Source organism: Candoia aspera, chromosome 11 (assembly GCF_035149785.1).
Source record: "Candoia aspera isolate rCanAsp1 chromosome 11, rCanAsp1.hap2, whole genome shotgun sequence".
Lineage (NCBI taxonomy): Eukaryota > Metazoa > Chordata > Lepidosauria > Squamata > Boidae > Candoia > Candoia aspera.
In genome coordinates this window covers 17,002,468-17,015,409 of record NC_086163.1, presented here as the reverse complement: position 1 = coordinate 17,015,409, position 12,942 = coordinate 17,002,468, and the positions used below count along the sequence as shown (strand labels likewise).

Here is a 12,942-nt window from a genome sequence, read left to right as displayed (position 1 = left end):
GCGTGAGATGTATGCTTTGTATCATTGTCGTGAACGTCCTATTTTTACATCCTGACTGCCAGCCAATTTTAAGCATGGCCAGCATGTGTGTTGGCCAACATGTGTACATTTTTTGTTTGACAATACTGCTTTTTTTTTTTTTGAGGGGGTCATTAGCCTTGCTTTAATTCCCCATTTGGTTTTACCTTTTCTTCCTTGCTTCGAAATGAATCACTTTATAGGCCTTTTTCTTATACCATCAGAAAACCCAGTACAAAAGTCTAATTTTCCTCTTCTCTGGACGAATGTCTACTATTCAGCTGCTGCCAATTCTTAAGATGCTTGGTTATCAACAGCCTCTCAACGGAAGAATTTTAAATGGTTCTGTGACGGCAAGAAGGCCGCTGGGGAGGGCCTCTTGGAACAGACTGCCAAGTTACCATCATTGTCATCCTCATATTCATGCAGGAAGAAAACAGATAACGTGAAACAAGAGAGGGTTACATTGCAGCTAATAGATGACATGGTCTTAGCATGTTCTAGAATTTTCTTTTCATTCCAAAGGTCGATGGAATTTCCAAGCACTGCCCTCTAATTTCAACAACTAAAGCACCAGCCAGTTTAATCTCTACTCATCAGAATGTCTGAAAGTAGCCTGGGGTCTGAAGAAGCATTTATAAATAGGCCTCAGGTTACGAAAGGCAGCCGTTTAAACACAATGGACAAAAAACTGAACCTTCTCAATGAAAAGGTAGACAAACTGTTACATTTCCAAGAAGACTTGACTGAAAAACTCCAGAAAGTTAATGAAGGGATTGATGATTTGGGGAAAGGCCTCCATCAGCTGAGTGCATCACAAACGCCTGTTGATCCAGTCTGTGGAATAAATAGAAGTCTGCAATGTGAAGAGGGTGCCCATCAGGTAGCAACTCAGAATGAGTACACCGACATTTTGAATCTGATGAAAGCAACCCATCAGGATGCCTCAAAGTACAAGGAAAAGATGGAGAAGATGGAGGCAGCTGTAGATGCTATTGACAAGATGGTGAAATGTTTGGGAGAAATGTTCAAAAACTCAAAGGTGGTGGATTTCATTCTGAAAGGGTGTGCTCCTTGGTGGAAAGGGAGTTTGCTTGAAATCCTGGAAGAGGTGAGCACCTTCTCATTCCCTGTGTGGGAATCTTTAATTTTCCCATACTAGGAATATTTAATGAAATTATATCCAATGCCTTTAGACTCTCTTGGTGTGCTTTGTCTTTTTGTTCAACTAACAGGGTTCAATCATGTTTATTTGCTTTCTACTTCTGTTCTTTCTGTGTTGCTGTATGTTAAACAGGAGCGGGAGGCAGGAAAAAGAGCAACAAGAAACAAAGTCTAGACTTCTCATTCTTAAATGTTGCATGGAATAAAACACTGTGATCAAGGTATTCTTTTCACCCTTCGGTGCAACTCATACCCATGAAGTCAACTATTTAAAAAAATTAGGAGCTCTTGCCTGCTTCCATTCCCAGTGATCCAAGAGGAGAAAATACAGGCATTTTAAATGACATTTAAATTGGGAATGTCACTTGTAACTGGAAGATTAAAGATGAGTCCTGGATTTGGAAAAAAAAATAAGGAAAGTTACTGTTCTAGACTTTCATATTTGGGGATATCTCTTTTATTCTTTTCCCAAGTTAACGTTGTAATGAATCAATACTTAATTCACTAAAAGTGTTTCAGCTTCTCCAGATCAGGCACTAAAAATGAGTGGTGTGAAAATGAAGGTGTGAGATTACAAATGCTCTTACACTATGGCAGATCTGAAGTAATGGCTAAATTTCATAATTCTTCCTTCTGAAACTGTGAGGTAAGCATATCTCTAAGTGGGTGAGAAACGCTTAGGAACCTCATTTCCGTTCCGAAAATCTATTTGTACAAAATTCTTAGGGCCCTGTTGTTCTTTCCTAACCAATCTGACCTATTTTTAATGTGCTCTTTTCATTGGCGGGTAGGAAGAAGAGGCCAGATTGCAGAGTTGAGCAACCATGAAAAAAAATAAATTTATTTTGGGACATTCAAAGAATCACACAAAAGAAAAAAAGAAGAAAATGAGAAAAGACATGGTGGCTGGGGAATAAATTATCAGTAAATAAACAAAATTTACAAGTGTCATAAAATTTAAAACACAACCTCTTGGTAGCCAGACGCATCTAGCTTTGTTCCTGGGAGAAGTGATCACTACCATAGGCAACGCAATGATGCAAAATGGCAGACCTGGCCAGGATCTTCCCCACTTTTTGGGTGGTGGTGGTGGAGGGTTTGGGTTTTTTGTTTTGGCTGTTAATTGTGTTCAGACTAAATTAAGACTTAGGCTATAATTTTTTTACAACTGGAAACTATACCATCTGTTTTCAATAATTGTTTCACCAGAATTCATCTGCAAAGGGATAACTGAGCTCTATAGAAATGGAGCTTGGCATTATTCATGGCCATAGGATTGTAGGTTGCAAATTCTATCATGTAGAACTTGGTGTGTGTGTATACAATATTATGGGCTGATGCCTGAGACTGTTGTTCATTAGAATATCTTCCCAATGACTTTTAGTTATATGGAGGGATTCTACAACTGGACTGTGTGGAATCTACAGAAAATTACTGCTGATTGCTCTCCCACTGGTGTTAGAAAGTGTAAAGTTGAAAAATGGCATTTCATACAGATTGGCTAGAGCTGCCTTTAGAACCAAAATTACACAAATGAGGCTCCTCATCTTGCCAATGTGGAACAGAAATATGTTTGTTGTTATAACCATCTAGACAACCCATGACCCGCTGGGTCATCCTTTCACTGGCAGATGGTGCACAGCTGGGAGAGACTTACCTGAGCATCTTACTACGTTCCCTGAAAGGTTCCCAGGCAGGTAGTTGCAAGTCCAAACCCACCACCACCCTGCCGTGGTCAGCCATGGTCACATGATCCCATTGACTTTCTCCCTGCAAGCTTTCCAGGTTTCCCCATTGACTTGTGGGAAGCTGTCAGGGAATGCCAGTACAGATCATGTGACCGCGGCTGACTGCAGCAGCATGGCAATGGCGTTGAACAGCAGCAGCGCATTGGTGCTGAAATGGCAACAACTTCCCCAAATTTCATTCCCACAGGAGTAATGGATCCCGGCATTCTGTAAGTTAACCCTTTTGAGGTACTTTTGTTGAAAAAGTTTTGTCCTATGATGCAGCATTTCACCCAATTGAAGGCTACAAAGTATCAAACAGACACGAGAGTTGTAGTAGTATATAGACAGATAAAATATCTTTTTTTCAAGAAGAGAAAACAGGAGGGGAAAAAAAGTCATCTACAGGTATTCATTTTCCAGCACATACAAGCAGGGCTATAGAAGAGATAATTCATCCATTTCCTAAGGTCCTTTTTAGGGTTGATCTGCATAGGATTGTAAATTCCTCAGATGAATTTTATTTAGCCAGAGCGTTATTTGTATTATGTTGTTCATTAAAAAAAAATCTAAATGAAGTAAACCAATGCACTTACAAAAACTTTAGTTTGCCATTAGTGGCCTTGTTTTGAATATGTGCTTTTATCAGGAGATGGAGAAAAGCTTCAGAAAGGTTCCATGGGACATGTTTCATTCTGCCACATGGTGTGATAGATCTCTCATCACTCAAAAAGGAGTAGATAAGCTGGAGCCAAATAAGCAAAGATACCAAATTTGAATGCATAAACAACCACAGTCCCCCAAGAATATCCCTTCTTGCTCAAGTGAGTTCAATGAAGTAAATAAATGCCAGGTTCAAAGTGGTGTGTGCTGTTTTCTGAGATTCTAATGGTCTTATTTTGAAATAGCTGGTGGAATGGTTGAACAGGGGTTCAGGGAAATTCTCATTAGCAAACAGATGCATTTCAGATATTGCTAAGCACCAAACTCCAACCCTTAGTAGCTTCAGATAAGGAATATTAAGTAGCAGGGTCAAGGAAAGCCAGCAAATTAAACATTCAACCATGAGTCTGATAGACCAGTGGCTTAATTCTTAATAAGGTGGCTTGACAGAAAACAGGTGAGAAAGCTAATGAACGCAAGGATGGAATATCTCCTATTCTGGGTCCTAGGCTTAAGACTTAATTTTTTCAAAATCACATGGTTAATGGCAAGCATGTTGCTAATCTAAGTGTGTCATCATATAAGCTTCTGGAATGGAAGGTCCAACAATCAGATTGGGACAATGTGATCTGTGGAGCTCTGAAATCTCACAGTACAAGATGCAGTGCTTATTGAAGCAGTTGATTGGTGCGTCTGGGACAGAGTAGTTATCATAGATGAGCAAGTGCTAAGATTGGAGGAAACTAGAGATCCTGATGGTAGTCATTCCACTTTGCCATTGCTGAAGGAGTCAGGCACCTCTTGATTCTCATAGTTCAATTTACCTTCCCAGCCAGCAACCTCTCACCTACATCTGCAAGCATGCAAGCGGAAACAAGGGATGGAGTGCTTCCCTTGTTAGCTTTCCCTTGCCTTAATTTCCCTTTCCCTTTGTTGCTGGACTCAAAGGAGAGGGCATATGCATGGATAATGTTGATGATAGAAAACTGTGGGCACCGAAGTCCAGTTACAAGGGCTCACCCAAATCTGCTGTCCATGCTAAAAGGCAATAAGTGGGCAAGTTTTTTTTTCATTTTTGCAAGGAAGGAGTAAATTGAACTTGTTGGTTTTCTTTTACTTTTCTAGACTAAAGATAAGCCAGAAGACAAGGGTACGAAAGGAAAGCATGCACCTCCCAAGAAAGGAATACAGACAGAAAGCAAGAATTCCTTGGAAGGTACTTACAGATACATTCTGCTGAATAACGTTGAGGCAGAATCTTTAAGGTGTGATAATAAAGTAGCAGGATGGTTTGATTGAAGGCCAGAGAAGGCCACCTGGTGCCCTCCAAATGCTTCAGATTACTAGTGTCCTCAGTCCTTATTGACCCTGCTGGTTGGGGATTATGGAAGTTGATGTCCAAAAATCTGACAAGCCTATCTCTGATTTAAGGCAATGCTCAGCTCTCCCCTCCCCCATCATAAAATTGCAAACTGTGTGTGTTTGGGTACACGCAGCAGCCTGTATTCTAAACCCATGTTAATATAATTGTTCTATTCACAGAACTTGCCATATCCAAACATCAAAGCGAATATTTGTAGCTCAGGGATGAACTGTGGAGTCCTTGGTGTTCTCCGAGCCTCGCTGTTTTCTTGCAGACTTTTCATTGCCAGACTAGGCCACGTCTTCAGTGCCATTGAAGATGTTGCCTAGTCTGGCAATAAAACATCTGCAAGAAAACAACGAAGCTCAGAGAGCACCAAGGACTCCACATATCCAAACTTATTCAGTCCCAGTACGGCTTAATGTGACAGCTTGCTTCTTACGGCTGGATTTCCACAACATACTGAATTGCAAACTATCCAATGCCAGGTGATTCTAACCTAGCCTGTTGTATGAATTCTATATCAGTCAGAAGCAAGAATTCTAGTTGGTTGGTTGATTCAACATATTATGCCATTTACAATTAAAGGGGCCCATCCACTAAATAAGGCCTGCAAGAAGATACTCTCATTATGCAACTGCAGACAGTTTAAACTAGAACTGGTTCTGATGCTCTACTTGCAATGTTGTTAGTTAAAATGGAAAGAGCCACAGCAACTGCTCTTTAGATCTGCTGTTTTTCTCTGTTTCACCTTGACCCGTTCCAGGAATGGGCCTTTTCACCTAGCAGTACTTCTTCCATCATGCACTGATATCTGAAACTGCATCCCCCAAACAACCTGTGTCTGGCAGGCGGGGGCTTGTTCAGCACGCCTAAAGCCTGTCGGCCACCAGAACTTGGTGTTGCTTGGTTCTTGAGAAATGGCAATATAATTGCTGCCACCGGTTGTTTGCAGTATGTTGCTGCCCACATCCCTAAAAAGAAAGGCACAAAAGATGGTGCTCCCTCTGTTCCAAGTCCACATTCAAAGGGGATTAGCTGTTGTGTCTTTTTTCAGCACTGGAAAAGGGGCTACACCTGAAGGTGTCAGTCTAATTTGGGAGGCACAGGGTGACTGGCAGGGCACTGAACACTTTACTTGGTACTACGACCTCCCAGCATCTGCCACAACTGCTTCACTCTGGCCAGTAATAGAAGGAGCCCTGCAGTTGGGACAAATGCAGGAGATGTCTCTGGCAAGGAGCAGAACAACAGTTCAGAGCTGGTCGTCTGATACACATTACGGTGCTGATACCAGTGCAAAGCCAAGGTTGGCTTTTGTAGTTGTGGGGGAGGGAAGGGTTGGGTTCTTGGGGGGAGTCACAAGTAAGAGATTAATTCTGTCACAGGGTATAGGCTCCGGCAAATGCTTCAGTGTGCCTAATGCACACATCTCAGAAATGTGAAGAAATGATGAAAAGAGAGGGGGAGGGGCGAAAGCTTACACATACACAATTTTCAGTCATTGTGGTTGTTCTTGCAGTCTGGGCTCTGTCAATGTCTCCAGCTTATCTTTTCCCTGTGAAAATAATTTTTGTAGAAAACAAAAGGGGGACCAAATTGGATGAGCAGCACGGAGCACGTGAAAAGGTAAACTTGGCCAGTACGGTCCTTTCCAAAGAGGGCTCCAGACCATGTGCTGTAGAGAAGATGGCCCATCTTGAACCAAAAGAGCCTTTGGGATGGGCGAATGTCTCCAAGGATTGCCCAAAAGAAGAAGGAACTGGGAAGAGGGATGTTGCCCAGAAGGATGGCCTTTTCTGCCCAAGCGGTAGCAATCGGAGAGAGACCCCAAATATGGGCAAAGAAAAATCTCCCCAAAAGCAGGTGACTCCAAAATGGAAGGGAGGTGAAAAAAGTATCTCTGGACTTGACACCCCTGCTGTGGAAGCTCTGTCTTCTACCTTGAAGTCTGGCTGTGAAGTTACAAGGACAAGGTAATTGGCAGTTCCTAATGTTCTGCTCTGGGATATTGAAGAAGACGACTGAATTAGAGCAAAGGTGCACCTCATCCAGCACCATGTTTCCCACAAACACCACCATGATAGTTTCTGGGAAACTGACAGGGACAGCTTAAAAGCACTAGGTTTTATGGGTACTTCAGTGTGATTAGTATTCTGTGGCCTATTATCTATAAATGTGGAACCTCCAGAGATTATTTTCCTTTGAGGGAAAGCTAGCTTAAAGCTAGTTAAGCCAGTGGCTATGATTTTTCCTGTAGCAGCAATTGTTATGAAGTTAACTGTATGCTGAGTAAATAGAAGTTATTTTAAATAAGGAAAAACTCCCTGGTGATCAAGCTGTACAACATTCTATCTACAAACTTTGTGGGTTCTCCATCCCTGGAGGTTTTTAAGAAGCAGCAGCTGAACCACCACTTATGGATGGTTAATCTGGCTTTCCTCCACTTTGCTAGATGATTCTTGTGGTTCTTCCAACTCTACAATTCTATGAGTACTCTTTTAACCTATTCCCACCTTATTGTATCATGTGAACCAGCAGTTCCGGGGAATACAGTAAAATAAAATTCCAAGTAGCTTTTTGGATCCAGACTTATTGTATGCATTGTATATATTTCCTTCACTGAAAGTTTCTGAACAATGTTACTGACAAGGGAATCTATCAGCACCTGCTATATCCTGACAAATACTTTGCAACATATAGTACCTCCTATGGTTGTCAAGCTAGCACCTTACAATGCAACAGTGCTACCTTGCAATATATTTTAGTTATAGTTTGATTCAGCAGTATCATCTCTTGGGCCTTAGGACTTACAGGACGTGTGCTGCTAAAAACAGAGTTCTGCAATGCTGCCCAAGTGGAAATACATAGGACATAATCTTTATAAAAATTGCAAATGGGGAGGGGAACCTTCTTTTTTTCCCCACTAATTCAGTTTTCCAAACTGGGAGTCACAAGGTATTTTCAAGAATGGGGTTGAAGACTCTAAGGACAAACTGATCTGGGATCTGATGAGATTTAGGGTGATCCTGAGGTAAGGTGATAATAGATCCAATCATGATCTTCTTTACTAGATAAAAAGGTAGCTCTACTGATTGCCTCTGATACAGAGATAGTGTCCACTAGGGGGCGTCAACAGACATGAAAAATGATGCATTAGAACTGAACATGTTGCAAAAGTCCATCTCTGTATTTTACAAATGGTATTTTTTCCAAGGGGAAGAGAATATTAAGCAGACTTAGGTGTTATGAAACACCCCATCCAATTAAGTCTGCTTAATATTCTCTTCCCCTGGAAGAAAAGCAATACCTGTCCTCTGTTTGAAAATATAAAATCCAGACATTATTCATTGTTTTCTGTGGTACTAACTGGAATAAAAGGGCCTCATTAAAGCAAGGAGCAAAAATATAAAAGACTAGGAATCTAATGGCAAAATCAATGGTTCATTTCATGTAGCACCCTAGCAGAAAGTTAAGGAATAAAATTAACCACTATGATTTATTGGTCAGACTGCCTACTATTTTCCCCCAAGACAAAGCCATATCCTTCAACAAAACAGAGTCCCCTTTGTCACCTTCCTCCAGTTTTTCTTGAATAGCTGGATTTGGTATTCTTCAACTTAGAGAAATGTCACAGGAGAGACATTTCAGACCCATGTAAGGGAGATAGCACAGTGCTAGCTTGGCATATCTGCAGAAAGACTCAACATCCCTGGTTAGGAGAAGGTTCAGAGAAGACAGATGCTGGCAACCTGGAAGAACCCCAATTTCAAAATTTGTACACTAGAAATCATTTCGGGTCTTTGGTGAGAGCTATTGAACCCCGCCTATTGGCCTGCTGCTTGGTAAAAAGAAGATGGCACCACCCACTTTTATTTCTGGCTCCACACACTGGTTGTTCAGCCCCATCTGTCTGGATAGATTACACCTGAGGGTGGCCCATCTGTAAGGCAGGAGGAGATATGGAAAAAAATTCTGCTTAAGGGATTGGAGAGCTGCCCTCAGCCAGAATAGTCAATGCAGGATGAAAAGGATCATTTTATAAACATGTCCATATCCCTGAGAACATCTGGTAGATGTGCAAGACAGCTTTCTACTATAAGATCTATATTAACCTTCCTCAACCAGGTACGCTCCAGGTGTTAGAATGTAATTACCATAATTACTAACTAGCCTTGGGGAGAATGTGGGTTGAAGCATGACAATTTTGAGGCCTGCCAGGTCAAGGAAAGCTGTTCCCTGAGTCTATGCCTTCCCGGAGTAATTCGGTAAGATCTTGATTAAATTAAATTAAAAAGCTACAAGGAAAGATCTAAACATGATTCCTTTGCAGGCCTTCAGTCATTGCACAGATGAATGATGCTCAAGACAAGGCTTTGAAAAGCAAAGAAGAAAGTGTTGGCCGCTCTGGAGGTAAACATGCTGAAGGGTTGGCTCCCCTTTCCCTGCGGCCAGTAGGAGAAGGAGGTAAGCATTTGCAGGAACCTTCTAAATCTAAGGAGCCCTCAGAGGACAGCAGGACTGAACTCACGCAAGAACTGAAAGGAGTTCCTTCTTCCAATAAGTGGAGTGAGCAGATTCCCAAGCTAGCAGGTCCTGCTTCAGCAGCACCACTGGCAAAGGCTGAAGACAAAGGAGAGGTTCAATGCAAGGCTCTCTCATGCCCAAGTTCCATTGCAAAAGACTTTGGCAAAGATCTAGGAGGCCCAGGAAAAAACCCCAAGGAGACAGCAAAGGTAACAAAAGACATCAAAACAGAAACTGTGGAATCACGGAGAACTTCTTTAGTGAGGCGAGAGAGCAGATCCAGACAGGGGGCAGGGAAACTTCCAGAGATTACTCCATTTGTAGGAGCCAGCAAAGTGGAAGAGATGGTCATTGGTAAGTAACTGCTTCTGGTTCATTGAACATTATCTCTTGAGTTGCATCTACATTACAAATCCAAAATTTCTGGAGAGTAATTTTAAATATACAGAATAGGGGGATGGACTATGTGGCCTGTAGAGTCCTTTCCAATTCCTATGATTTTAATGTACGCTTTGCTTCAGAAGCTCAGCTGCAGGGCAGATTATTACAGCTGGTGAATTGGTGAAGTTGTGTCTGGAGAGGATCATGACTAATGACTGGTGTGATTTCTTCCAGAAAATGGAAAAGAAGAAGAGCAGCAGCATATTGGGGCAAAAGCTAGCTTAGAAATGTTCTCCTTGATGTGTAGACTGGATTCATACTAAGCCATGGTTTGTTTTATAACCACACTTGCTGGGTTTGTACAATATACTAAACCAAAATCAAACCACCTTATCATTTAATGCAGTGTGTGAGCCTGCAAATGAGAATTGTGAGCTATAATTTATAGTATACTATTATGAGCGAACCAAGTTGCTACTATTTATTAAACAACAATTTTTTTAAAAAAAATCACAGCTTGCTGTGATGTTTGAAGCCAACTGTCTATGTAGATGAAGCTTTCAGAGCTTTATGTAAGATTTGTATTTGCTCCAGTGCCTGAAATCATTGGATTAATTAATAAGCTATCAACATTTGCAAAATGAAACATAAAAGCAAAATATGGCTTTTATGTAGGTTTGTGTAGCTTGCCAATGAATTATACCTACCATTTTCTTCCCTTCTACCTACATCATTGGAAACATCTTGAGCTGCAGATAGTCTCTGACCCACTCACTGCATTTTGTCTCTCTCCGTCTGGAGAAATGAAGATGCAGGTGAAAGATGACAAGTTGATGTGCAACTGTCTGTTGCGAGGAAAATCAATGTCATGCTGGTCTGTTTCTCCTTCAGATGACAGTCCTCCTCCTCCAGCCCCTTTTGAACATCGCATTGTGAGCATCAAACAAACTGAGCTAACAGCTTTATACACAGTAAGCCATGATGAAGTTTTGGGAGGGTAAGTTTCATTAATTACAGCATGATCATGAATCAGAGTACCTTGGAAATAATTTCTTATATTCCAGTGGTATAAAGAAGAGTTATTTTGAAGTGGTGATTTATTTTTAAAGTCTGCTCTAAGACCATCTGCACACATCAATACTGTCCTTACAATGGTAGTTTGCAAAGGCTGTTTTTGCATGACATGTTCAGTTCAAGTCACAGCACCTACATTATAGAGTATAGGATTTTTTCACAAGAAGTGTTTAAATAACATACTTAACCATGTCAGTGAAAGTCCTAGCAACTGCATTCACACAACATGCTAAGCTTGGTTAAGCTTAACATAGGCTATTTGGATTTGCTATGGTTATGCTTGGTTAGGCTTAACATAAGCTATTGCATAGCAAATTCAGCTTCTTTTGTTAGTTTAAGTATCTCAGGGTATTGTGCAAAACCAGGACATTGGTTAATTCAACAACCAAACTAAGTGTATTGCACAAACTAAACCAATTTGGTCTAGTGGTTAAGGCAGTGGGCTAGAAACCAGGAGACTGTGAGTTCTAGTCCTGCCTTAGGCAAGAAAGCCGGCTGGGTGACCTTGGGCCAGTCCCTCCCTCTCAGCCCAACTCACTTCACACGGTTGCTGTTGTGGGGAAAATAGGAGGAGGAAGGAGTAGTAGGGATGTTCCCCACCTTAAGTTATTTATAAGAATAATAAAGGTGGGATAGGAAATAAATAAATAAATAAAATTTAGCCCATTTTGGCTGGGAGAAAGGTTTGCTTGCACTGAAGACTTGAAACAGAGGTGTGAAGTTGTAGAGGCTGGGGAGAAGCCTGTGCAGTTGTCCATTCCACACCAGAGGAGACCTAGCTTTGTGTTGAAATCTCCTTGGCAGAACACCCTCACAAATATATACTGGAGGTATGGTAGAAACCTGATATGGGAAGAAGAGTTCAGGAGGAACTGTTGCTTTGATCTAATGACACTTTGCTGGGTAGCTTGCAGAGGAGACACATGCCATCTGTGCTGCCATAGTTTTCTTCTAATGGATAGAAGATAAATATCACAAAATTCTGTTTGGCAATCTCAGCACACACTTCCCTGTAAAAGCGGATTATAGGTATTGGGTTTATGTTTCTGACCTTAGAAAAGTGGCCCTCTGGTATAAATCTGTTGCCCAAAGATTCATTTTCAGGACCATATTCAGGGCTATCTGATGAAGTTGCCTACAATCTAGGAAAGCTTATGTTTGTAAGACAACAAAAAACTTTCTTATTTTTGCCGAAATCCAAGCTCTTTGCTGTTTCTGCCCTGCATGGTTGCATAGGAATAAAATTCTAGTGATCAGACCCTTCCAAATGGGCCTACGGAGGATCACTTTACAACTTGTACAATTTTAATGTCATACAGTACTGATTTTTCCCATCATCTAGAAGTTGTAACATGGGATGGAGACTGCCTAATTCTAGTTGTTGGCTTTTGCATAATTAAGAAAGTGACCAGCATAGACTGGAATTATTCCCTCTTTTCAGTACTGTAATTCATTGCTCAAGTGCAACAGGCATTGATTACGGAGCCAACCACAGGCCACCTCCAGGTTGTCATATTTCACTCTACCATGAAGTAATACAACGGGGGAGTAATATTTTAACATAAGCACTGAACAACTGGCTGGAAAGATCAGCCTTAATCCTCCCTAAGCTGGGGGAAAGAAGAGCTTCTAGACTCCTGACCTCTTGATTCCGTTCGTTTTGTACCAGGTTATTTTTAATTGATGATAAGAATAGTTGGTCTCTGGAGAAGTCTGCGGTGAGTTGCCCCCTGAGCTGTTTTCCCCGTGGGTTTTCACTGCTTTTTGTTCACCTTTCAACAGGGGGCGTTTTGGTCAAGTTCACAAGTGTGTTGAAAAGTCCACAGGGCTCTGCCTGGCCGCCAAGATCATCAAAGTAAAATTTGCAAAAGAAAGGGTAAGTATAGCCTCTTAAAAATAAAAAGAAGACAAGCAGAAGACCAGGATAAAGAGTCCTCTTATTCCAGCCAGCATTTTCTCTAAAAAGCAAGATCTTTTATAACTAGATAGCTAGATATAAGAGCCGGTGTATTCCAGTGGTTAAGG

The 12,942-nt window shown here is 41.3% G+C and overlaps 2 protein-coding genes across 3 annotated transcripts in view; both read left to right on the top strand.

Moving 5' to 3' along the window:
- C11H16orf87 (chromosome 11 C16orf87 homolog) overlaps positions 1–12,942 on the top strand; it is a 399,243-nt gene that overhangs the window by 24,061 nt on the left and 362,240 nt on the right. The window lies entirely within an intron of this gene.
- Positions 1–12,942, top strand: part of MYLK3 (myosin light chain kinase 3) — a 29,669-nt gene that overhangs the window by 6,777 nt on the left and 9,950 nt on the right. Inside the window, exons 1-6 of one of the 2 annotated variants that reach the window (XM_063312939.1) lie at positions 683–1,129; positions 4,698–4,788; positions 6,515–6,911; positions 9,269–9,816; positions 10,735–10,840; positions 12,700–12,793. In XM_063312939.1, the coding sequence (XP_063169009.1) occupies positions 698–1,129; positions 4,698–4,788; positions 6,515–6,911; positions 9,269–9,816; positions 10,735–10,840; positions 12,700–12,793 (1,668 nt within the window). In that variant the 5' untranslated portion in view covers positions 683–697. Of the gene's footprint in view, positions 1–682; positions 1,130–4,697; positions 4,789–6,514; positions 6,912–9,268; positions 9,817–10,734; positions 10,841–12,699; positions 12,794–12,942 lie in introns of those variants that run through there. The other variant, XM_063312938.1, reaches the window with a different exon arrangement.